This window comes from Anguilla anguilla, chromosome 2 (assembly GCF_013347855.1).
Source record: "Anguilla anguilla isolate fAngAng1 chromosome 2, fAngAng1.pri, whole genome shotgun sequence".
In the NCBI taxonomy this organism is placed as follows: Eukaryota; Metazoa; Chordata; class Actinopteri; order Anguilliformes; family Anguillidae; genus Anguilla; species Anguilla anguilla.
Genome location: NC_049202.1, coordinates 58717552 through 58744164, shown reverse-complemented (window position 1 = coordinate 58744164; position 26613 = coordinate 58717552). Strand labels below are relative to the sequence as shown.

Below are 26613 nucleotides of genomic sequence, written 5' to 3'. Positions count from 1 at the left end.
AGGGGGGGGGGGGGTGGCTGCCATGTTGCTACTCCCCTCCCTTCACAATTAGCCAATCAGCAAAGGCCGTGGCAGGCAGGAGACATAAAGCACAAGATTGCAGCACAAGCAGAGAAGGATACTGAGAGAGTTGCTGGGGAACCCTCATCCAACACACCCATCCACCCAAAAAAGAGAGTACCTGCTGGGGACAATAACCACCATAAGAAAGAAGCCTCTTTTTTCCCTTTTCCGTCTTTTCTTTTTTTCCCCCAAAAAAAAAAGACAGAGAGAAAAAAAAACAACCGAAGACAGAGGTTTTTCTTTTTCTTTTCCGGAGAAAACTGCCTTTTATTTTTTTTTATTTTTAATTTTTGTGTTGTTGTTTGCTGCCACTGCCGCTGGTTTTTAATTTTCTCTCTGTCATCTGTATTGTGTCCCCACTCGGCCTTGGGAAAAGAAAAAAGAAAAAGGAAAGAGAAAAATACCACGCTAAATACAATATCAAATACAATATTTCAGCAGGCAGCATATCCCCTCACAAAGCCAAGTGGCTATTCCAAGACCTCATCGACCGGACCTGTTCCCTCTTTTTACAACAAGAATGGTTACAGTACGTATATCTGATTTTTTTTCCTTTGCATGGCTCTGAACTTGAATGCTTATTTACTCAATATATGACATAAACTGAGCAACTAAATATATGTATTTATTATAATATATCTTACTGCTGTTGATACATATATATATATATATATATATATATATATATATATCGTGTGTTTGTGTCTGATTGTGTGCAATGCATCATGAATATCTCGGATCTTCGCACAACACATTATTTTTTCCAGTCAAACATACACACACACTGTGTGCGGATATCACTGCGCATAGTGATAGGATTTAACGATCAGTCGCGGGTATTAGTAATGTGATATATGGCGATGCAGCGCGGGGCCGGGGCTTAAATCAATGACTGTGTCCTGCGACGATTTGGCTGTACGTGCTTTCTGCAGGGATTAAAATGCTTATTGTGCTCTTCCCGAGCAATATACAGCGCCAGTGAAGCAAATACCTCAACTAATCAACACGATGTATTTTCTCTTGTCTGTTTCTAATTAGTATTTCCTTTTTTCATTCATCTTAAATATTTCGTTTCAAGGCGAGAAAAGTCTTATATTGATGGCGATTTAATTGCATCTATGCATGTCCCGTTTCCACACAATAGCACGTATAATGTCTGAAATGGAGCAAAGCAGAGAGGCTGGGGCCGCGCGCCGTGCAGCAACGGGGGAGGGCTGCGCGTGCTAGGGGAGGACTGCGCCACTACAGAGAATAGCCTTTCACTGCCTAGCGCTCAGGAAGGATGCTTGTGAGGAGACTGGAGACAAAGGAAAACAATAAATCGAAAGGGGCAGCTGAGAGCCACAGAGAACAAGGGAAAGAGCTGCGTCAGAGAAAGAGAGGGAGACAGAAAGAGAAGAACAAGGGAGAGGGAGAGATATATTGAAAGGTGAAAGGATGAACAGAGAAAGAGGAAATGTACTAATGTACTTGCTTACGTTCACAGACAAGTCAGAATTCCTTAGGGTTCTCGTTGCGATGCAACTCGGTTAATGTGGTGGAAATTGCAGCGGGAGCGATGGGGAGAAACGTGGCCTCTATACAAACATATTCTGTGCTCCGCAGCCGACGCGAAAACTCGTCAAATACAAGTAGAAACACACATTTGTAGACTAAAGGTTCTGCTTGACACATAATGAAATGGCAGCTATTTCTATGCAACGGTTCTAGCGCTGAAACAGCGTCGTCGTGCGCTTCCTCGCGGACCATTTTGGGCGTGTCACCACAGTGTGTCCTTGACCCCCACATCTTCGAGGACATAACGATGCCACGCGCCTCTAGTGGTCACCCATTCTCGAGCCCGACAAGGGCTCTCGAGCTGGGAGCAATTTGTAAATTAATTGAACTGCTGGGTGAGTTCCCCCCTGCAATCTATCAGCAGGTAGAATAAATTAGTCCTTTTGTCTGGCTCCGACAGTCGCGGAGAGCGCGCGCATTGATATCGTTCCGTCAATGTAAGTAAAACAAAAAGGATGCATCGAGCAATTCAAAGAGGCCCTTCAATTCCATTTTGAAGGACAATATTAATATTTATAAATCTGCTCAAAAACCGGATTCCCCTCTTTGCGGCCATTGACGCCATTGTAATGCCAATAACATTATGGTGTGAACGTCCGTTCAGTTAATCGTTCATCGCACTCAATTTCTAACAAGTCCGCTAATTATATAACAAATCCTCCACAAATAAGCATTTGTTTTAGAGAATAAATGGTGTTGGATTGGGCACTTGCATTTTCCTATTTAGGGTTATAAATGAAATTACTAACAGAATTGGTAGGCCTTTCTTTTTTTCGATAGCATAGCCTACCATAGTAGAAAACAGAGAAAACGATGTGTTTGTCTTGTCTGAGACTTAAAATGAACACTTGAGTTTAACATGAACCGAACATGCCCGTTTAACATATACATTATTCCTTTAAACTCTGACATGTTTCGAGTTTAAGTACGCTCCATATATTCTAGGAGCATCCAAGCCCGATACAAAATAGAGGCCTTAGCAGCGTCACAAACGCTGATTCCGCAGTGCACTGTGCGCACGCACTGCACGCTCTTGACCGTCGAGTCAAATGTCACACATCCAAGCGAAGCAATCGGGAATCCGAATACCGGGCCGAATACCATAGCCGTTGTGGCTATGTTTACTAAAAAATCACGAACATTATCTAAGATGCAGTTGGTCAAATTTATACGAATGTAACGTGATAATAAAACGGGCACTTATACCACCATGCTACAGTTATATAATTATGATTATTATAATTATTATTTGTACCTTGTAGTATTTTTGGTGCTGTTCCTTAGAGAGGAAATTGTTTTTGTCGTTATTTTCTTCTTCTTCTTCTTCTTCTTCTTCTTCTTCTTCTTCTTCTTCTCATTATTATTATTATTATTATTATTATTATTATTATTATTATAGATTTTAAATAATAAATGGCTGGAGAGTACGAGAACAAAACAGCTGACCTCTGTACAGATGTAGAGTGACAGACACACGTCTGTGAAAATTAATATATCAAAACTATAATGCTGTTTTGATGCCGGCAATGATATTATCATCTGCTATCTTAGTGGGTATGGCTATTGTTGAGACAGGTGTTGATTGTATTTTTATAAAATAGATTTTTACTGTCATATATGTTATTACTATGTGAATGATTATAATCATATGCTGTTGAACACACACTGAAGGTAAGGCATTAGTACAAGCCTTCAGTCAATAAGTCAGGATATTGTTTTTTTTATTGTATGGTAGTCTGTGCACCTGCATTTCAGTTTGACTCTTTGTGTTATTGTCTAATGTGCATTCCACTTGTGTAATACATGAGTTAAAGGATTCAATTCAGGACCGCAATAGTTTAGCTCAACATTATTATTAGTAGTAGTATTATTCGTATTCTTATTATTGTTATTATTATTATTATTATTATTATTATTATTATTAGTTGCAGGCAGTGATAGCTTGCTAGCTTACTTACTAGGCTTGTGTAATGGTTCTTATATAATAATAGTGACTATAAGGGCATTATGTTATATTGTCAGATGTGCAACAACCAGTAGTAGCTACAATACAGAACACAGCCCCATCCCATCAAACCCCCATCCCCAAAAAAACAATAATAAATGGATTCATGCTGGGTTTGGGTTTGCATGTTAGACACCAAGATTAGCACAGACTTATTTAAAAGTCAAAGTAGGTGAAAGTGCTATTTCTGACCATCTGCCCACCCTGGAAAACAGCCCCCTCCCCCAACCCCCGATGATATCATCTTGGACCCACCAATAAGCATACAAGTGACAACATTGGAATTAAGCATAAAAACTTAATTTCTTTAATTCAAGGTCAGATACTATGCTGCCAAAGCTAAACTATGTTTTATGTAGCTCTTTACTAAAATTAGCAAGCCAATATGTTCCTGTGGTGATAGCCAGTGATCATTAGATAGCTAGCTTGACTAGCTTGTGTAATGGTTCTTGTATGATCGGGAATTTTAACTGTATAGTTACAAGACTTCTGCTCAAGAATGGTTTCGTCTGTCGGCCAAAGTTTGACCTGAATTTATCACCAAAGGGTTATGGTTATCAAATACTTACGACCAATCTAGTTCATATTTAAGGCTCAAATAAAAAAATGAAAAACTTTTCTCAAAATTAATCTCTGGGGTGGATTTCATCACCAATTAGCAATTTAAAAAAATTATGAGAATTGATTGATTTCCTATATAGCAAGTGCCTGTATGAGCTAGCAGCTCCAGCTGATTGGATGCCTACCAGTGTCAAACAGCACCCTAACTGGCTGCAACTCTAGTCAAAATGAGAGGAGCCACCAGAGTGCAAGGATTCTATTGGCTAACTCTAAAGGACTATTAGGGAATTAATTCAAACAGAAATTAAGGGAGAAATAACAGTCTGCAGAGGACAGTAAAAACTACGGGTGTTACGATGCACCCATCCAGATCGGTTCAAAGGGCAAAGATCCCACTCAATCAATACAACATGCAAACATTTATATGTATTGGAATGAATCATACCAAAATATTTATTTAAATGTCAATAATCAACACAGCCAACATCATTGTTTACAATTTCAGCCTCACTACGTGCTAGTGTTGTTTTTCCTTCTGTTAAACGTGATGTCACTTAAGTTTTTGCACTCTCGCCCTCCTTTTGGTTGGATGTGTACTTTGTTACAGGATTGAGTTGTAGCTGAATCACATATATTGATCATTTATTATCATATCGGATTGTTTTGGATCCGCAAAATTTGTGATATTGCCAGTCATCTAATGTTAGCTTCAGAATCAAAATAGCATCCTATCATGGTGAAGCCTGATGTTTATCCTCCTCAGAAAAACACCCATAGTATGACATGTATAATACCCAGCTTGAAAAAATAGCTCTTGGCAAGATAACTCAAAGAATTACACAAACTACTCCTCAAGATGTACATGGGAAGAACTCCGCTTTAGTGTTTTCCTTTCCTCAAGCTCCCATAGTTCATTGAAAACTCTTTATCCATGATGTCTGTGAGATGTTGGAAGTATTACATGCTTGAAGGGAGTTGTATTACAGTGTGGAACACACATTTTCCAAGCATAAAATCATTTTAAAAACGTAAATGTATAATGATTTCATTACAATCACAATAAACCTAAATAATGAAAAATGTATATTTAATGAAATTTGTTCTTATAAACTTATTTTCCTGTAACCCCCCATGGAGCTGAATCGAGGCTAGTTCTTAGTCTTGAATAACTGCTGTAGGCACTAATTGCTAATCTGTTTGTGTACAGAACAGTAATAAGTCAAACATTTCACAGTGCTTGTCAACTCAACAGGCCATTGTTTGTTAGTTTTAACTTTTCAGCTTGATTTACAATGATCTGTCTAAAGCAGGACACAGTAACCTCTCGCAAGTATAAGTTTACATTAGCATACATTTACATGACTTTTGAATTTTGATTCACAGTGTTGTGCAACTTATGTAATGGAATTGACCACTGTAAGCATAGCAAAGGTATTTGTGGCCGTAAAAAAATTACATTACAGGCATGTAGCAGATGCTTATATTCCTGAGTGACTTACACAATCCAGGAACCGAACCTATAACCTTTCAGTTAAAAAGCCCAGTTCTTTACCCACTATGCCACACTGCTACCTAGACCTCTGAGGTTTTGCAAAGTCGAGAGATCTGAGTATTTGAAATCTCTTGGAAATAGTCAAACAGGGTAAAAATTCTGTGCAACCTCCTAAACAGAAAAATGGACATAATAACTCATACAGATATATAAGATTTTTTTTTACTGGATACTACATTAGCTAGCAATTGGCTAGCTGCCTTACGACTGTACTGGCTGTTGTGGTACAGACAGAACTAAATACGTGGCCAGTTATTTCATCAATTGCAGTAGTTTAGCAAAGGAAGCACCTGGCAGATTGTTCATTGGTCACTTAGTTGCCTAGGCAACATATGGACCTCCAGCAATGGCTTGACTTTGATTCCACCCCTGAAAGAACAATCAGTAAGCATGTAAGGCACAAAAATAGAGGTTCTTTAAAAGCTCATGAATTAAAAAGGTACAATGCTGTTCACAGCCCTGTCATAACTTTATGAGGTTTAGAGTTTGTAACTGATGAAAAAAAAATCTGTTAAAACATTTGGGGTTTTAATTCCAAACTGGCAGCACACTGATTAAAAAAGGCCTTGTCAAATATTGAATAAGTCGGGCACCATTTGTTTCAAACCCTAGATGTATGCGATATGTGGGAGGGCAGATGATTGATTGTTTTTTTGCAGTTTGGAAAGCAACCATTGAAGCCACACAACCAGTCTGCTTGTGCCAAGAAATTGAGGCTTCATAGGTTTTTTCCAGATATTATTTATGGTAATACACTCTAGATTGACCGTTGTGCCATGAGATCGGCCTTCAAAATCGAGCCCTCATTGTTTAATCCAGCACTGCGAGGAAACCGCAATTTTAAGGACGAATTTCCTTTTGTGTTCAAAAAAGGTTTCGCCGTTTCATGCGCCGACTAATTACCGTCGTTGATGTTCCTGCTCGGAATGGCCGCGGCGTTTAAACTCGTTAAACGGTCACGAGAGAGGGGGGGAAAAGGGAGAAAAAAGTGGCAAACGATACAGCTCATTGTTCCCCTGCCTCGTGGCGACACAAAGGCTCAGTGTCCGCATTAATATTCATAATGCTGCCACGGTCTCTCAGCACGAGGAGGAGGAGGAACGGGTGGCGCTTTTGTTGATTGTGTCACTCCCTTTATTCAGCAAAAAGACCTTAAATTTGTGCAAGCGCACAGCGCACATCTTTTTTTTTATGGGAAAGAAAGAGAGGGAGAGAATTTTAACAAGCTTGAAGGAAAGAAAAAACGGATAGATATTCCAAGACAAAGCTGATGAGCATGAGATAACCTTTATGAATGGCTAGAAGCCACTCTTAATAAATACACAATATGCTCAGGATTCATGCCTAGCAGCCTCTGCAGTTTTTTCTAAAATTATTATTATCATTATTATTATGAATTTTACAAGCATCGCCAGTGATTTATTGAAACAGTACAGTTGTGTTCTAATCATGCATTGTTCTGATGCAATATTATGATTATTAATTGCATAATATTATTACCTTTATTTTACTTGGAGCTCACACAGGGACCAGCAGGTGGGGGGCAGCCGGAGTAGAAGTTTGTGGTGCGTTGTGAGGGTTTACAGCAGTACAGCGGACACACTGCTCTGACCCTTGAGATGATAAAGGCGCCGGTATACTCAAAACGAAACCAAACCTTTTGTTCAAAACGATGCATTTCGAAACCGAGAGATGAACAAAATTTTTTTTTTAAATACGCGGCGTTTTTGAGCTCGTGCTGTTGAAGAACACGCCCCCTGATTGGCTCCTTGGCAAGCTCAGCCGTACAAAAAAAAAAAGAAGGAGAATCTCCCCGCTTGGAGCTGAGCAGAGGTGCGCGCGGCAGAACGTTTGCATGAGAGAACAGGAGTAGTGGTTTATGTGTGGGCAGGGGTATTAATTGTCTGGAGGCTTTTCTGGTTTAGCCTTTTGCCTTCAGGCTGTCTGTCCAGCCCGTGTGCACTGTGAGTTCTGTGTCGGGCATCCGGGTGCTAATCTGCGCTAAAGCAGATGTTTTGAGACCAAACTGACCCTCTAATTAACTCGATTGTGCATACGTGCCTGTATATGTACGTGTGTGTTGACTGTTTGTGCGTGTGTATCTGTGTGTGTGTGTATGTGTGTTTCGGTTCAAGTCTCATTATCCATTTCTCCTGTCTGTCACTACCTGTTCCAAGGTTCTGCCTGTGTTCAGGTGTCATTCGTGAAGACTGATGGGCTATGGCATGCATCAGTGTTCAGGCGTCAACCACGCAGTGTGGTAGTTGCTAAGGTCTCAACCATGGAGAGTGGCCACTATGCAAGGCAACGACCCCGTCAATCCAATAAAGTCTGTCTGTCCACTTGCAGTGTTGGAAAGTGCAGGTTGAGGAACTGGCTGAATAGAGTAGCTCCTGCTGTCCCTTTGGGCAGGGTAATGAACCGGAATCACTTCAGTGGATATCCATCTGCATTAATGGATGGGATAAGTGGTCTGTGAACTGTGTCACTAAGTTTCCCGATGAGGGATAAATAAATAATTATTGAACGCAGCAGATGTTTGAGCAGCTTGACTGGTGATTCCCTCAGGAGTGCAGTGATTCTTCACAGGTGAACTGTGGCTTTGTCAGGTAAACAGGGAGCAGGTTGTTTGTTTCGCTTTTGTTTCTCAGATTTACCATAGTTCTGTTTGGTTAAGCAGGGGTTCGGTATGTTGAACAGTGATTCTGTTTGGTGAGTAGTGGTTCTGCTTGGGTGAACAGTGACACTGTTTGATAAGCAGTGGTTCTGTATGGTGACCAGTTATTCTGTTTGATGAGCAGTGGTTCTGTGTGGTGAACAGTGATTCTGTTTGATGAGCAGTGGTTCTGTATGGTGAACAGTGATTCTGTTTGGTAAGCAGTGGTTCTGTCTGGTGAACAGTGGTTGTGTTTGCTGAGCAGTGGTTCTGAATTGTGAACAGTGATTCTGTTTGATGAGCAGTGGTTCTCCTTGGGTGAACAGTAGTTATGTGGGCAGTAGTCAGTTGGATTTATGTGTTGCTGGATGATGTTTTGGTTTGAGCTCTAGAGTTCTCCTACCCCATACTGTAAATTAGGGGTATAAATACTGTATGTTAATGTGAAACATGTTCAGTGTTAATTCAACTCTAACAGAGTCAAAAAGGATCATGTGCACTCTATAGAAGTTTGATATCAGATGCTGTAGAATCGATTTTACAGTGTGAGGAGAGCTGGTTTGTTCGTGCAGATTGTTTACCAGGAGCCAGTCGTGCATTTTCCAATAGCAGATGCAGGAATAGATTTTCTTCAAGTCCAGGCAAGTCCAGCAGAAGGTGTGTTTCTCTTGTGTTGAAAGGCATATCTCCAACAAAAAGGTTTTTTTTTGTCATTATAATATTTAGCAGTTCATAATTATTGGCCTCAGTGCCTCAAACGGCATCGTAAATTAAAATGTTGGCAACCAGTTTTGCCAATGGAATTTTAGCAAACAGTTTCTTTATAATTTCCTTACAAGCAGATGATTCCAGACATTTCTGTGTGTACATTTTGAAAATGGGCTAAATTATCACTAAAGTTATTTATGGACTTACACATTTTGAATTTATAGTCTGTCATATTATTTTGAAGTAAGCTACTGAATTCACTTGAATATGAGTTTATTAAGTTGATATTACTGAAAAGTTGCAAATAACTGATTTGGTATTAAGATAACAAGTCAGCTAATGTTTGTTACATGAAAGTAACTCTAGCTATCTGGCCAGATGAACTAGCTGAACAGTGTCACATCAGCTAGATAGATGTTAGCTCTACTCTGTACTGAGGTGCTACATCCAAACTGGTATCTGTGTTAGTTTCAGTCTCCAAGTTATGATAATTGATTGACAAGTGTGAGACCCCCCCACCCCAAAGAAAAAAAAAACAAGCTTTGCATCAGCACAAAACAGAAAATGAAAATAGCTTTTTGAAGGCTACACTGAAAGTGACGCAGACGCTGTATCGTGTATCGATGCACACACTCTGATTTCTGATTTCATTTCCCAGGTGGAGTGCATTCTTTCATCGACACACCCTCCATTCTCTTCCATTCATCAGCCCTCAGTAGGGAAACCAACAGCCATTATTACACTGCAGGAAGCACTCAGACTCCATATCCTCCCTGCCCATCTCTCTCTCCTGGCCGCTATCATCTGGCGCTAGTCCTAGCATCTCCTGGAAAGGAAGCACTTTATGATACAATAATCATAAATACTTAATAAAGTTATAAAAACTACATTATACAGCATTATTAAAGTATGCATTGTTGATTGTCTGTCAGAGTAATGAATGTTTGAGAATGCACTTTCAAGGAGTAGCAAAAGGTTTCCAGATTGAGAAAATCAAATCAGTTTATGGGGGAAAATACGATGTGAGAACAGTTCTTCTGTGGTTATGCAGAACCTGGCAATCCTGGCCTCTTTCTCAGTTACATATTTTAAAAAATGTTTTGATGCTTGACTAAATATCCACTTGCAACAGTGTCATTTTGGCTAAAGCTTTCGCACAAATACATGTAAACAAACAAACACGTATGAGCATGGACATATACATGAACACACTCATGCCACTGTGCCTATTATGTAGTAGTATTTTTTTTTATTTTTTTTTATTCAGTCATCACACACAACACAATAAATATAAACAGTCTAGACAGTATAAACAATTCAACAATCTATGTATTAGGTAGTGACTGAAAAGGCACAGGCAGAAGCATAATGCTTATATATGCCTATCCTACATTCTTTTCAATTTAAGCTACCCTCCAAAAATAAACATAATAACAAAATAAAAATCATTCACAATTGTAACCCTCAAAAAGAACTTTATAAATCATTCTTTTGAAAACCAAAAGCGAATTACACATTCTTACATTTATATTAGCATTATTCCATAATTTAACCCCAACAATAGAAATACATCTCCTTTTAATCCCTTTTTTAGCTTTTTGTACAGTAACATCTCTCAAATCATATTTGGACTCCTGTATTGAAAAAAACCTTTGTACACGGTCTGGGAGTGACTTTGTTTTAGCTCTAAACATGATTTGCATTATTTTATAATATACCAAATCATTAAATTTCATAACATGGGATTTTATAAACATTGGATTAGTCTGATCATAGTAACCAGCCTTATTAATAATACGTATGGCTCGTTTTTGTAGTATGACTATTGAATTTATAGTCGTTTTAAAGGTCGACCCCCACAATTCCACACAGTAAGATATATAAGGAAGTATAAGTGAGCAATAAATTATATACAAGGCCTTATAATTTAATATATCCCTAGATTTATACAGGATTGCTATTGACTTTGAAATCTTTCCTTTTATATAGTCAATATGTTGTTTCCATGTTAATTTATGATCAATCACAACCCCTAAGAATTTTGTCTCAAAAACTCTTTCAATTTCAACATCACAGATTTTTAATTCAATATCCCCATCAATTTATCAATGCACATCAAATGTGCACACCTAAAAACAAAAACATGTAAAGCACAAATGCACATGTGTGGGTATGATACTTGTGTACGTGTGGTGCGTGTGTCAGCATGCATTAAGTGTGTTTGTGCTCATTTATTGTGCTTGTGTGTGAGAGTACGTGTGAACTGGTGTCTGGTAATGTGCATCTCCCACAACACAATGCCTCTGTCTCATTCTCACTCCCCCCCCCCCCACTGCCCTCATCCTCCTCCCCATTCCCCCGCCTCTTCCCTCTACACCGCCTTTTTTTCTGGGAGTCAGAAAGCTAGCGACTATGGCAACTGTCGTCAGGCTGCTGTTGCCCTGGGAACCAGGCTTCAGTTAGACCTTGCAGAAGGTGATCAAGGTTAGAAGAGAGAGGGAGAAAGAGAGAGAGGGAGAGATGGAGAGAGAGAGTAATTTCAAGGAATATGCCAGTGGAAATGCGGGATTTGTTTAAATATAGAATCGCTGCAATCACCTGCATTGATGCAAAATACGGATTTTTCGATAAAAGAAATCTCCAGGGGTAATCTGAGACAGAGCATCAGGCTCTGATGACATCACCGCATGACTTCAAACCCTTATGTCAATCACACTCTTGAAATGCTCTTTGACACTTCAGAGAGATATAGCTACACTGTGTGTGCATCAGTGAGTGTGAAGTCTGTAAATTGTTCAGTGTATATGTTTGTGTGTACATGTTTTATTGTGTGTGTGTGTGTGTCTGTATGTGTACGTACACGTTTGTGTTTGTGTGCATGCACATGTGTGTGTGTTTGTGGGTTGTGTGTGCTTGTACGCATGCGTGTGTGTGCGTGCATGTGTGTGTTACTGGGTGTATGTGTGTGTGTGATTGTGTGTATATGTGTGTTTATGCATGTGTGTGCGCATGCGTATGTGCATGCGCACGTGCATGTGTTTCTATGTGTGTGTGTCCGCGTGTGTATGTGTGCATGAGTGTCTGTTTTATACATGCTAACGTGCATGTGTGTGTATACGTGCGTGCGTGCGTGTGTGTGCGTGCGTGTGTGTAGGTGTCTGTGAAGGTGTGTGAATGTGTGTGTACGTGTGTTTGCACACGCGAGCATGTGTGTGTGTGTGTGTGTGCATGTGTGTGGGTGTGTGATAGTGTGTGTGGGTGTGTGAATGTGTGTGATAGTGTATGTGTGGGTGTGTGATAGTGGGTGTGATAGTGTGTGTGGGTGTGTGTGCGTGTGTGTGATAGTGTGTGGGTGTTTGCGTGTGTGTGATAGTGTGTGGGTGTGATAGTGTTTGTGTGTGGGTGTGTGATAGTGTGTGTGGGTGCGTGTGTGTTAGTGTGTGTGGGTGTGATAGTGTGTGTGCGTGTGTGTGATAGTGTGTGTGTGGGTGTGATAGTGTGGGTGTGTGTGTGTGTGATAGTGTGTGATAGTGTGTGTGTGTGTGGGTGTGATAGTGTGTGTGGGTGCGTGTGTGTTAGTGTGTGTGGGTGTGATAGTGTGTGCGTGTGTGTGATAGTGTGTGTGTGGGTGTGATAGTGTGGGTGTGTGTGTGTGTGACAGTGTTTGTGCGAGTGTGATAGTGTGTGTGTGTGTGGGTGTGATAGTGTGTGTGCGTGTGTGTGATAGTGTGTGTGTGATAGTGTGTGGGTGTGATAGTGTGTGGGTGTGATAGTGTGTGTGTGTGTGTGATAGTGTGTGGGTGTGATAGTGTGTGGGTGTGTGTACACATATTCTCAGCGTGCCTGATTTCCTCCTCCTTCCCTCAGCAGATAATCAGCACCATGGAGACTCAGGTGTCTAATGGTCCCACGGCTAACAGCCTCCCCAATGGGCCTGTGATCGGCGGCAGCAGCTCCACTGACGACAGCAAAACCAACCTGATCGTCAACTACCTGCCCCAGACCATGACCCAGGAGGAGTTCAAGAGCCTCTTCAGCAGCATCGGAGACATCGAGTCCTGCAAACTGGTCAGAGACAAGATCACAGGTACACACACATGCACACACACAGGCACATGCACACACATGCACACACATGCACACACACACACACACACACACAGGCACACACACACACGTGCACATGCACACATACACATACACAGGCACACACACAGACACGTGCACACACACACTTAGACACGCACACAGACACACACATACTCATAAGCACATGCACACACATATAAGCACACGCACACATGCACACAAACATACGCACACACACAGACTCATAAGCATGCACACACGCACACACGCATACACACACACATATACTCAGAAGCCCGTGCAAGCACACACACACACACACACACACACTTTTTTTTTTTTTTTGCTAGCATTTCCTCAGTGTAACATTCATTTTCTTGAAAGGAACAGTTATTTTCCCCCCACTATTCCATTAACCATCAAAGAGCTGAAAATTAAGGCTTGCAATTGGTTAGTGGTGAAAACGAAGGCTTGTGACTGGTTGGCGGTGAAAATGAGGGCTTGTGATTGGTTGATGTTGCAGGTCAGAGCTTGGGCTACGGCTTCGTGAACTACGTGGACCCCAATGATGCCGACAAAGCCATCAACACGCTGAACGGGCTCAAACTGCAAACCAAAACGATCAAGGTGAGGACGGAGACTTCTAGAAGCCTGCCAGCTGAGCAGGGCGTGGGGGGGAGGAGGGGGTGGGAGCTGGGGGGGAGCTGTACAAACAAAGAAAGTGTGAAGGAGAGAAAGAAAAAAGAAAGCAGGGGCAGGAGGTCAGAAGGCGGGGTATTGTCATGGTAATGTAATTAAGGGGGACTTACCAGGGGCGGGGGCGGGCGAGGAGGGGGGGCTGTTTTAGGGGAAAGCCCATCTGTCAGAGATCTGGGGGTCAATGGGGAATGCCTTTGTCCCATGTCTGAATGGGAGGGGGGTAGACAGGGGGGCGGTGGGTGGAGTTTGATGGCAGGAACAAAAACCAACAGGAAGATTAAACACTGCCCCCCCCCACCCCCCCTCCCCAGTCACTTATCCATGGTGTCTGGGAGTCACACCTCCATCAGAGGAGAGATGTGTACAATGGCATTTACAGGATTACAGACATATGGGACTGCACTGAGCTACGGGGGACGCCATCTGTACACACACACACACACGCACACTCACACACACACAGATACACACACATACACACACGCAGATACACACACACTCACAGATACACACACACACACACGCACACTCACACACACACAGATACACACACATACACACACGCAGATACACACACTCACAGATACACACACACACACACGCACACTCACACACACACAGATACACACACACGCACACAGATACACACACACACAGATACACACACATACACACACGCAGATACACACACTCACAGATACACACACACATACACACACACTCACACACACAGATACACACACACGCACACAGATACACACACACACACACAGATACACACAAATATTCTAATATAATACTAATATACAAAATACAAATATACTGAATAATTCTATAATTCTAATATAATACACATAAATATTCAAATATAAATATAAACTAATAAAGTGATTTAGTGCGTTCACAGATATATATGCAAGTACACAAACATACACAGATGTTATGATGCCCAAATGCACTGATAACAGGCATGCATTCATACCTAGATATGAGCACAAACACATGTACACAAATACGGATGCAGTGTACTGACAGTGTATGCGCAAAAGCAAATAGACACACATTACATGTTCTCAGACACCCATGAAAACACAAACACATGTATTTTTTTTTACATTTTTCAGATTTTGTATTATGCAAAGACATCGATTAGTAGTTCATACATTTTTAATGTACTGTATTACAGTAAATATATAGTTAATCTAATGAACTTTCTCTCATATTCCAAATACAGATCATCTCTACTTAGTTATTATCAGTTGCATGCTTCATTTATATTTATCATTGGTAAAGGAGAGCGTCCTGTTGTGATACAAATATAAACTAATGGAGTAGGTTGCATCTAACCCTCTCTCTCTCTCTCTCTCTCTCTCCCCCTCCTTCTCCCTCTCTTTCTGTCCCTCTCTCTCTCTCTGTGCTGCTGCAGGTGTCGTACGCCCGGCCGAGCTCGGCCTCCATCCGAGACGCCAACCTGTATGTCAGCGGGCTGCCCAAGACCATGAGTCAGAAGGACATGGAGCAGCTGTTCTCGCAGTACGGCCGAATCATCACCTCCCGCATCCTGGTGGACCAGGTCACAGGTACAGCCTTAACCCTGGATGCTGACCGAGTGCTCTCCGAGCCCCGACCGCGGGCCTCCTGGGCTGGACTGGGAGCAAAATTCGGTCATGGCTGTCCCACACCGAGCAGCCGTAGGGTGACCAGGCGAGAAGGGGATAAAATTCTTCCCAAACGTGGCCCAGCAGCCCAAAATTCAACCGGCCCATCTGGCGTTTGTCAAAATTGCCAGGCGGCCAGTTTGACCGTGGTGACCACTCTGACGCAAACACAGACTGTGACTCTGTTACGCCCACCCACTCCCACCATAAACCTGACTGCCACAGACCTGTATTTGTACTGCAGTCAGGACAGCAGAAACCCTGCCCATATTCTAACACAGACTGAAGAATCACCTGGACCATGGCTCCTATGACCCGCTCTAAATAGCATTCCTCTTTCACTTTCTTTCTTTGGAAGAGTTAGTTAGTTAGTGAGTTAGTTAGTTTAACATTGCATTTATTATTAATGGGCCATTGTGGTGATGCATTTTTGTATCCCTGCGAGTAACACTGCTGTTCTCTACTTGATAAGATGAGAGTGTCTGCTAAGTGATTGTGATGTAATGTAATGTATGTTCTGTCCCTCCTGTCTGTAACTGCACCTGACACTTTTCTGTAACCCTGGCCATGGCAGTAATGATCGTATCTCTGTCCGTAGCCCCCACCACATTCCAGGCCCACATTCTGAGCCTAATCCCTCCAGTACTTCAAAGCCTGACCCTGACTGCCTCACTCAAACCCTAAACCCCACTGTTTAGTCAGATATTATTATGGCTTACCAGCTAACATCACCCACTTAGGTACTAACATTACCCTTTACCAGCTAGCATAACCCACTCAGGTACTAACATTACCCCTTAGTGGCTAACATCACCCACTCGGGTACTAACATTACCCTTTACCAGATAACATCAACCACTCAGGTACTAACATTACTCCTTAGAGGCTAACACAACCCACTCGGGTACTAACATTACCCCCTTAGCAGTTAACATCAACCACTCAGGTACTAACATTACCCCTTAGATGCTAACATAACCTACTCGGGTACTAACATTACCCCTTAGATGCTAACATAACCTACTCGGGTACTAACATTACCCCTTAGATGCTAACATAACCTACTCGGGTACTAACATTACCCCTTAGATGCTAACATGACCCACTCGGGTACTAACATTACCCCTTAGTGACTAACATCACCCACTCAGATACTAACATTACCCCTTAGATGCTAACATCACTCACTCGAGTACTAACATTACACCTTAGATGCTAACATCACCCACTCGGGTACTAACATTACCCTTTACCAGCTAACATCACTCACTCAGGTACTAACATTACCCCTTAGTGGCTAACATAACCTACTCGGGTACTTACATTACCCCTTGGTGGCTAACATCACCCACTCAGATACTAACATTACCCCTTAGTGGCTAACATAACCCACTCGGGTACTAACATTACCCCTTAGATGCTAACATAACCTACTCGGGTACTAACATTACCCCTTAGATGCTAACATAACCTACTCAGGTACTAACATTACACCTTAGATGCTAACATCACCCACTCGGGTACTAACATTACCCTTTACCAGCTAACATCACTCACTCAGGTACTAACATTACCCCTTAGTGGCTAACATAACCTACTCGGGTACTTACATTACCCCTTGGTGGCTAACATCACCCACTCAGATACTAACATTACCCCTTAGATGCTAACATCACTCACTCGGGTACTAACATTACCCCTTAGTGGCTAACATAACCCACTCGGGTACTAACATTACCCCTTAGATGCTAACATAACCCACTCGGGTACTAACATTACCCCTTAGCAACTAACACCACCCAGCAGGGCCAACATATCCTAGTCCAGGATAAACATTGCCTCCGAGTAGCTAACATCACCCTCTCAGGTATTAACATGACCTTTAATGGCTAACATTACCTACCAGGTGCTAACATTACAACTTAGGGGCCAACATAACCTAGTCCGGAACTTACGTTGCCTCTCGGGGGCTAACATCACCCCCTAGGCGGCTCGCGTGTCCTCCTAGGTGCTAACATCCCCCCTAGGGGGTTAATGTTGCCTCCCAGGTGCTACAGTAACATCGCCCCCTGGGGGGCTAACGTTGCCTCCCAAGTGCTACAGTAACATCGCCCCCTGGGGGGCTTACATTGCCTCCCAGGTGCTACAGTAACATCGCCCCCTGGGGGGCTAACGTTGCCTCCCAGGTGCTAACATTGCCCTGCTTTCTGTTCCGGAGCAGGCATATCGCGAGGCGTGGGCTTCATCCGGTTTGACAAGCGCAACGAGGCGGAGGAGGCCATCAAGGGCCTGAACGGGCAGAAGCCGCTGGGCGCCGCCGAGCCCATCACCGTCAAGTTCGCCAACAACCCCAGCCAGAAGACGGGCCAGGCACTGCTCACCCAGCTGTACCAGACTGCGGCCCGCCGCTACACCGGCCCCCTGCACCACCAGACGCAGAGGATAAGGTACTGAGGACTGCCGGGCCTGGGGGCGGGGCTGGGGGCGGGACAGGGTGCAGGGCTGGAGCAAGGGGGCAGGTGGGGCTGTGGGGGCGGGGCTGGGGGCGGGACAGGGTGCAGGGCTGGAGCAAGGGGGCAGGTGGGGCTGTGGGGGCGGGGCTGCGGGAGGGGCTGGGGGCAGGGCAGGGGGGCAGGACGGGGGGGTGGGGCTGGGGGCGGGACAGGGTGTGGGTCTGGAGCAGGGGGGCAGGTGGGGCTGGGGGGGGTGGGGCTGAGGGTGGGGCAAGGGGATGGGCGGGACAGGGGGGCGGGGGGTGTGGGGTGCAGGTGGGGGTCACAAGTTGGGTGGACGGGGTAACCCACGTGCCTTTCTCCGAATCTGTCTGCCTGGAGCAGCATCCCTGACCACCACAAGAAATCAAAAAAAAAAAAAATGAATACTCAATAAAGTTAATACCACTCTACTACCACCATATCTCTCTTTCCTTCTCTATCTCTGTTTCTGTCTTTTTTTCTGACTTTCATTTAAACTTGCAGTGTTCTTCCTCCTGTAATTAATGATTAATGGAAAAGTCACCTACAGTAACACTAATACAGAGAGAATAATAATAAAAAAATAATAATAATAAATAAATAAATAAATAAATTTCAAAAGTGCCAGTCCCTTTCCCTCAGAGGGAAGATGACGCACGTTAAATGAAAGACCTATTTCTCATTTATTTTCTCCTTTCTTTTTTCTTTTTCTCTCCCTTTCTTTCAAGCTTTCAACTAATGTCTCCACTCCCTCCATTCTCCCTCTTCCATTGCAGACTCGACAATTTACTAAACGGCAGCTACGGAATGAAGAGGTAAAGGCTGCGACATTGGGTGTGCGTTTCAAAAGACATCCAGAGCCAAACAAAGCAGCGGGAATTACAACTGCTGGCACCACCAGTACTCCCACAGTAGAAGACATTACACACCAAACCACACCTTTCCTTCCACTCGCTTCTGCCATTTAGCAAGGCACTCTTATCACAGAGAGAGACTTACTCACTGCTATGTTAACACCACAGGACACTTTACTGAAGGAACTCCCTGGGTAAGTACCTTGCTCAAGGGTACGGCAGGTAGCGCCCCAGGTGGTATTCGAACCTGCGTCTTTTGAGTTCCAAACCCAGGTCCCATAGCCATTGCATCACGCTATCGCTCTTTTACAATCCCACACACTCATTGAAAGGACAGAGCCACATGCTCCCATTAGAAGGGTGTAGCGCCGCCTCAGAGTGCACCCAGTGTGTTGCCCACTTTAGAGTCCCTCACTCTGTCAGCACTTCCATTAGAATGACGGAGCGGAACACGAATGACGAAGTGTTCCAAATATTATAACGATCGTCTGTAGTAGTGCCCGCATTTAAATACCGGGTGCTAATAGTGTTTCCGTTTGACTGACCAACGGAAACGCGACCGGTAGCTGCTGTCATTGCACTAACGAACATCAGGCAGAAAGGATAACCTCGTTAAAATCACAGAGCGCCGCAGCAAATCCATCTACAGGGCCACAGGACGCAGACCAGCAGGCCCAGCAGAGCAGTCCCACAGTGCTGGCTTAATTAAGTATTCACTCTGCAGACACCGTTTTTATTGATATTTATTGAAGCAGGGAGTCACTGAAAATAATTTGGAAGAATCAGGTCACAGAGAGCTGTGCCCCGTCTGTGGCTCTAACTCCAGACCTCCTCATTACACCCCAAATTACCTTCCATGAGCAGCGCAACGCAATAGACATCTGCAGGAAAACAAAAAACAGCAACTGACAAGCCCATTACGGCGATCGAATCACCTTCGGCCCAAACGGGAAAGCCACATAAAGACGAAAGCGGTTACTGGCTGCAGCAGTAGATTCTGGCAAGGCTTTGTTTAACATCTCTCTCACTTTGTGTTTCCGCTTAATTGAACTAACTTTTCAGTTTTTTTCTTTCTTTCTTTCTTTCTTTCTTTTTAAATTTAATTTTCTTTTTTTCCACCAGCATCGGTACACCAGATTCCATCTCCCTTGGGTGTGTGTCTGTGCCGCAGTGTCTTTTGCCTCCGGCTTTGGTTTTCGTGTTACCTTTTTTAAAGATTCCTCCATAGGTCTCTCTGTCTTTCCTTTTCGATCGCTACCTGTTTTACCCGCATCTCCATCCCCTCCGGAAAGCAATGGACAGTTAGCGGGATAAATGTGCTTTTTCTTTCTTTCTGTTTTGCGACAAGGCCACCGCAGTGTTTGTTCATTTCGGGTCCCAGAAAAGGAAAGAAAAAAACGAAACAAAACAAAACAGAGTTGTGTGTGATGCAACCAAGCTGAGAATAAATGAGTAAATTAAAAATGGAAATGTAAAATAAATGCGATGGGCGCATTACAAAGCGCAGCAGCAGCCCTGGGGTATGACGAGTGTGTGTGAGAGAGTTTATGCGCTAATTAGCAAATCCAGGTGATCGGAACAAAATACTGGGGAAGACTTTTACTTTCTGAACCTGGACATTCCACCTCTGGGAGAGAGGCCAGACAGGGTTAGGGTGTAGGGGGTATGATTAGGGTAGGGTGTGGGTGTGGTTATCGTTTGGGCATGGGGTTAGGGTGAGGTGTAGGTGTTGTTAGCATATAGGGGTGTGGTTAGGCTGTGGGGGGTGTAGTTATGGTGTGGGGGGTGTCATTAGGCTGTGGTGTGTGCGGTTAGGATGTGGGGGGTGTAGTTATGGTGTGGGGGGTGTCATTAGGCTGTGGTGTGTGTGGTTAGGATGTGGGGGTGTGGTTATGGTGTGATAGGGGTGTGGTTAGGGTGTGAGGGGTGTGGTTAGGGTGGGGAGTGATTGTGATTTTGGTATGGGGGGGTGTGGTCAGGCTATGGCGGTGAGATTATGCCCTGGAGGGTGTGGTTAGGCTGTGGAGGGTGTGGTTTTGGTGTGGGGGTGTTGTTAGGCTGTGGAGGGTGTGGTTATGCTGTGGGGAATGCGTTTAGTCTGTGTGGGTGTGGTTATGTTGTGGGTGTGAGGTTAGGCTGTGGGGGTATATGATTATGGTGTGGTGGGGTGTGGTTAGTGTGTGGGAGATGTGTTTAGGCTGTAGGGGTGTGGTTATGGCGAGGGTGTGTGGTTAGGCTGTGGTGGGGGTGTGGTTAGTGTGTGGTTAGTGTGTAGGGGATGTGTTTAGGCTGTGGGGGTGTGGTTAGTGTGTGGGGGATATGTTTTGGCTGTGGGGGTGTGGTTAGTGTGTGGGGGATGTGTTTTGGCTGTGGGGGGTGTGGTTAGTGTGTGGGGGATGTGTTTTGGCTGTGGGGGTGTGGTTAGTGTGTAGGGGGTATGTTTTGGCTGTGGGGGTGTGGTTAGTGTGTAGGGGGTATGTTTTGGCTGTGGGGGTGTGGTTAGTGTGTAGGGGGTATGTTTTGGCTGTGGGGGTGTGGTTAGTGTGTGGGGGATGTGTTTTGGCTGTGGGGGTGTGGTTAGTGTGTGGGGGATGTGTTTAGGCTGTGGGGGTGTGGTTAGTGTGTAGGGGGTGTGGTTAGGCTGTGGGGGGTGTGGTTAGTGTGTAGGGGGTGTGGTTAGGCTGTGGTGGGGTTGCGGAATGCGCGGATTTGAACTGCAGAGTGACGTCCAGATTAGCTCTCCCTCTCTCCTCCCCAGGTTCTCCCCCATCACCATCGACAGCATGAGCAGCCTGGCGGGGGTGAGCCTGACAGGGCCCACGGGGGCCGGCTGGTGCATCTTCGTCTACAACCTGTCCCCCGAGGCCGACGAGAGCGTCCTGTGGCAGCTGTTCGGCCCCTTCGGCGCCGTCACCAACGTCAAGGTCATCCGCGACTTCACCACCAACAAGTGCAAGGGCTTCGGCTTCGTCACCATGACCAACTACGACGAGGCGGCCATGGCCATCGCCAGCCTCAACGGCTATCGTCTGGGAGACCGCGTGCTGCAGGTCTCCTTCAAAACCAGCAAGCAGCACAAGGCCTGAACAGCAGGGCGGAGAGAGAGGGAGAGAGTGAGAGAGAGAGAGAGAGAGAGAGAGAGAGAGAGAGAGAGAGAGAGAGAGAGAGAGAGAGAGAGAGGGAGAGAGAGAGGGAGAGGAATCGCCACAACTCCTTAATCCTGCAGGGGGAGCCCCATAGCTCCCTACTACACTCACCCCACATGGGTCTGGATAACGTCTCACACATACACTGATGCGTGAACACACACACACACACAGACACACAGAAGCGTGAAAACACTACACAAACACCCTCCTGCACACACACACTGATGCATGATCATACGCACACACACACATGCATTGTGCAGACACAGGTATAATCACATGCTAGACATCACACGCACACACATGCACGAACGCACGCACTCACACACTCGCACACACATACACACAGAATGGACTGTTGGACTGTACCACCAGTGGTGTCAGTAGAGTTCCATGCATGTTTATAGTTTGGTCTGCTAAACTGCCGTGAATGTTGAATAGCAACAAAATACCCACAGCGACTGCACCAGAACACACCAGAGTTGTAACAACGTTTATTGTTAGCTTGCTAGAGTAAAATGTTGTGACATTTTGTTGTCGGCTTGGTAGGAGAGTGAAATGTTGCAACAACATTTTGCTTTATGCTTGGTAGAGGAATGAAATGTTGTGACAACGTTTTAGTATTGGCTTGGTAGAGGAATGAAATGTTGTGACAACGTTTTAGTATTGGCTTGGTAGAGGAGTATTATCACAGACCTGACACTGTAAATCAGTTCAAATCTTCACACTGGAGCCATACCTTCAGCTCAAGGTCCTGTCAAATTTAACATCAGAAATCTTCCCCGACGGAATTAAATACGATTTTAAAATTTGCCCTCTGATGACAGAAAAAAACACATTGTTAAAAGTATTTCATATGATATGATATATGATGTATAGTAAAATATAAAATATAGTATGCTTTTGTAACCATCTGTTCAAATTCTAGCTCTTCCTCGTTCTTTTTTTACTTTTAACTGAAAAGAGAAAAGGGAACATTCATTAGAATAAAAAAATATTTTCCACATTTGTGGTGGGAAGGAGTCCGGGAAAAAAACTATATAAAGGCAAAAAATATATATATACATAAAAATGGTTAACTGTGTTGAAATCACATTTTGATTTTCTAAATATCGCTGAGTTAGCCAAAGAGGACGACGATCTCTTTGAGGTGAGAGGGTTACGTAAGAAATAAATATATTTTTATAAAAAAAAGGGAAAAAAAGAACATGCTGAGACTTTTTACTGATTGTTGAGCTCAAAAATATTTTGACAGACCACATTGTTTCTTTTACGCTGTTTAAAGAAACAAGGGGAAGGGATTGCGGAAGGGGAGGGAGGGGGGCAAGAACCATTTTGTTGTGTGAGAACACTTGATTGTTCGGTACAAAATCAAAAAAAAAAAAACAAAAAAAAAAACTTTTTAGTCAGTACAAAAAAATAAAATAAAAATCAGGCTTATCCCCAAATTATTATTATTTATTTCCTAATATAGGTTCAATTCCATATTTGATTAGCCCCACCCTCACTCCACCATAGCCCCACCCACTTCGCCATGGTCCCACCCACTTCACCGTAGCCCCACCCACTTCTCTGAAAGTGAACTGTGAGATTCCAGTTCTGTGATGCATGAAATATATAGAGAGGCAGAGCTAACACAGCTTCCCAGAGAGGTGGAGGAACGGGGTGCCAAGTTTCCTCCCTCGTCACCAGTTCCTAAAAGCGCATAGATCCCCAGTAAATAACCGATACAAGCAAACGGCTCCTGACAGATGCCCCTTCATTATCTGAGGAACAAAAAATAAAAGGAAATAAAATAAATCCTTACGGAACAGCAAGTGCAATGAGCTTCGTTTTTATATTAACTTAAAACATGAAATATATATTTTTTAAGAAATTAAACATCAAACTGAAATTGCAGAAAAGCAAAAGGATCAAATAAAGAAAAAAAAGACAAAAAAAACGTTAAAAATGTTTGTCGGTTTATTAGCGCTAAAAGCTCTGATCCCCTGGAATCATACACTTCCTGAGCCCCTGATTCGTGTCCTGAGTATGTGACGTTAATGCGAACAAATGATTCGGCATCAAAATCTCTTACCTTTTTTTGATCGTTAAAACAAACAAAAAGAAACAAAATAAACTAGCATCAACACAAGATTGTTCAAGGGATACTTCATTTTCACAATATGTTCTTAAGTTTATGCGTTGTTCTGTTTTTTTCTTTTTTCAATGTTCTTTGGTTTATCCATCCTCTTTTACAGTTACTGTATATCCCGTATTGGGTCTACCCATCATGCATCTGTTCTCTTTGGTTCACCCCGTGTATATCTCAGAGTAGGCGGCTTTGGTTTCTAGGTATGTTTTGCATATCAGAATCACGTGTTGATTTTGCGTCTTTGTGTGGTTAATATAGCCTAACTGTAGGTTAACGTGGGTCTAAGATTTTATTTGATTCATTCCCTTCTTTTGGGTACACATTTAAATGGCTTTTGTTTCATTGTTTAAATAATTAGTTGCCGTTCTTAAGTTTGCAGATTTTAGAATTAGTTGCCTTTATTTCAATACAAAATGTGTACAATTGTGTTTGTAAAAGTCTGTGGTAGCTTTTATTGCGGCAAAAATATATATATATATATATATAAAATGGAAAAATTACTACAAGATAGCGCCAACAAACTTGTAATTATTTGGGTGACTTTAAGCTCGTAGTTTTAACTTATTGTTAACTTAAAAACTATTTATTATCATTATTATTATGATTATTATTATTATCATTATTATTGCCTCGTATAAAAGTATGTTTTGTGTATATTTATGGTTTATTTAATTATATTTGCAAGTTTAAAGGACTTTTTTCATTTTTGCTGATATGTGGTTCTGCCATTTTTTTTCTAAAAGGGTACAAAAAGATTTTAAAAAACAACTCAAAAGTTATGCTTGAGAAATGTTCTCCATAGGCTGAGTGCACTGATTTAAAAAAAAATTCAAAAAGTTGAATTGTGTAGTCTACAAATATTTAGAAACATTCTGTGTGCTAGATGTTACGACTTTACTACCTGTGTTCTGTTTGTCTTGTTGAACCTTATATTCTTTCATTCTTCATGTTGTATAAAAATGAATTTTTTCTTCCATTCACAGTTTTGGTTTGGCAAACACTTTCAGTCTAATTTTACCACCCCCTAGAGTCCACCTGAGCACCTGAGTCTCCCCACAGCCTGTTTGAACGTGTTCTACAGGCAGCTGAGGTTTACTTACAGCACTCCACACACGTTCCAGGTCTGAATGGGCTGATCCTGAGTTTAATACATGACTATACACTAAAGTAGGAATCCTCCCTCAGATATATTCTGCAGAGGCAGGAAACGTGTGAGTTTTTTAACCTGCAAACAAAGCAAAGCAAACAAAACATTTCTCACTACTGCCCCCTGGAGTACAGTAAAGATACGTCACTTGCCTGAAAGTCAGTCGTCGAGGGTGAATATAGAGTGTGGATTAGAGGGGACATTGAATAGGTTTGTTTCTCAGACATGCACACACAACGCAGCCAAGCCATGTTGAACAAAACCTCAGGTACATAAGTATTATTTTCCCCTAAATTTAAATGCAAATTCTAACTGTTTCTGATAAAAACAATGAGTGATGTCATTTTTTCCCCTCAGAAATAAAAATGTGCACAGTCATCGTAGCTGCATTCTCTAAAATGTGAACATGAAATTAATTAATCTGGTACATTTTGGTACAGAATTTGATTTAAGTACGTTACTATAGCATGTGTTAATACAATTAAAGGACAGCCCTGAGGACAGTCCTGGTTTGTTGTAATTAACCCCTAAGTGTGTTTTAAACAGCTGGAGTTCTGTGGGTGGGACAATCAGTGCTCGTAAATATGACGACAGTGAGGAAGAGGCTGACTAGAGGGGTAAACTCTGGGAAGTCCACTCTGATTGGTGGAGGGGCGATGAGAGCTCTACTCTGATTGATGGAAGTGTACTCACCTGAGTAACATCCTTCTCTGGGGTCAACAGCTCTTCTGTTTTTATTTTATTTTGTTATTATTTCTTTAAATTTTCAAAAAAACGTCTGTTTATTGCTTGATTGATATGGGGGAGAAAACTCGTCGTTACTTTACAATGTTAAATTTTCAATATTTTCTTTGGATGGTTGAACAAAAAATAAGTAAACGATCAAATCATAAAGAAAGATGGAGTGTGTGTGTGAGAGAAATGGGAAAATCAAGCAAAACCATCAAACAAAAGCAAAAATAATTTCAACCTAAAACAAAAGATCAAACGAACAACAACGAAAATGTCAAAAAAAGAGAAAAAGAAAAGCGTGTGGTTAGTTTAGAATATTTATTACTGGGATTTCAGCTGAGGATGCTTTAAAACTTTTTCATGGAATTGTTTGATTATTTGTACTTTTCATGCTAGAAAAAAATAAAAGTTAAAAATCTTGCTAGTCTGGTCTGTTTTTATTATATATATTTTTTTTATTTCTGCGACACTGCGACATTTCTGGTTCTATCCCACAGAATCTAAAGGGCATCCAAGACAATGGGCCTCATTCATGAAGCATGCATACAATCACACTTGATCCTGAACTGTGTGTA

At 42.7% G+C, this 26613-nt stretch overlaps 1 protein-coding gene across 8 annotated transcripts; it reads left to right on the top strand.

Annotated features, from left to right (window-relative positions):
* Nucleotides 1–26459, top strand: LOC118221358 (ELAV-like protein 3). 8 transcript variants are annotated; one of them, XM_035406368.1, is made up of 7 exons: nt 1–592; nt 12970–13189; nt 13715–13818; nt 15317–15470; nt 17770–17995; nt 18799–18837; nt 21635–26459. In XM_035406368.1, exons 1-7 carry the CDS (start codon nt 584–586, stop codon nt 21960–21962), a joined length of 1080 nt encoding a protein of 359 aa, XP_035262259.1. In that variant the 5' UTR covers nt 1–583; the 3' UTR covers nt 21963–26459. The 8 variants fall into 8 exon arrangements, with proteins under 8 accessions (XP_035262259.1, XP_035262257.1, XP_035262258.1 ...); XM_035406366.1 differs by having other exon boundaries at nt 2–592; nt 21614–26459; XM_035406367.1 differs by having other exon boundaries at nt 2–592; nt 17767–17995.
* The last annotated feature ends 154 nt before the right edge of the window (nt 26460–26613 follow it).

Bases quoted from the DNA above. Each gene is read 5' to 3' on its own strand.
- LOC118221358 (XM_035406364.1), top strand. The intron at 15,471-17,766 runs GTACAGCCTTAA...TCTGTTCCGGAG, and splicing joins CCTGGTGGACCAGGTCACAG to CAGGCATATCGCGAGGCGTG. The intron at 18,838-21,613 runs GTAAAGGCTGCG...CGTCCAGATTAG, and splicing joins GGCAGCTACGGAATGAAGAG to CTCTCCCTCTCTCCTCCCCA.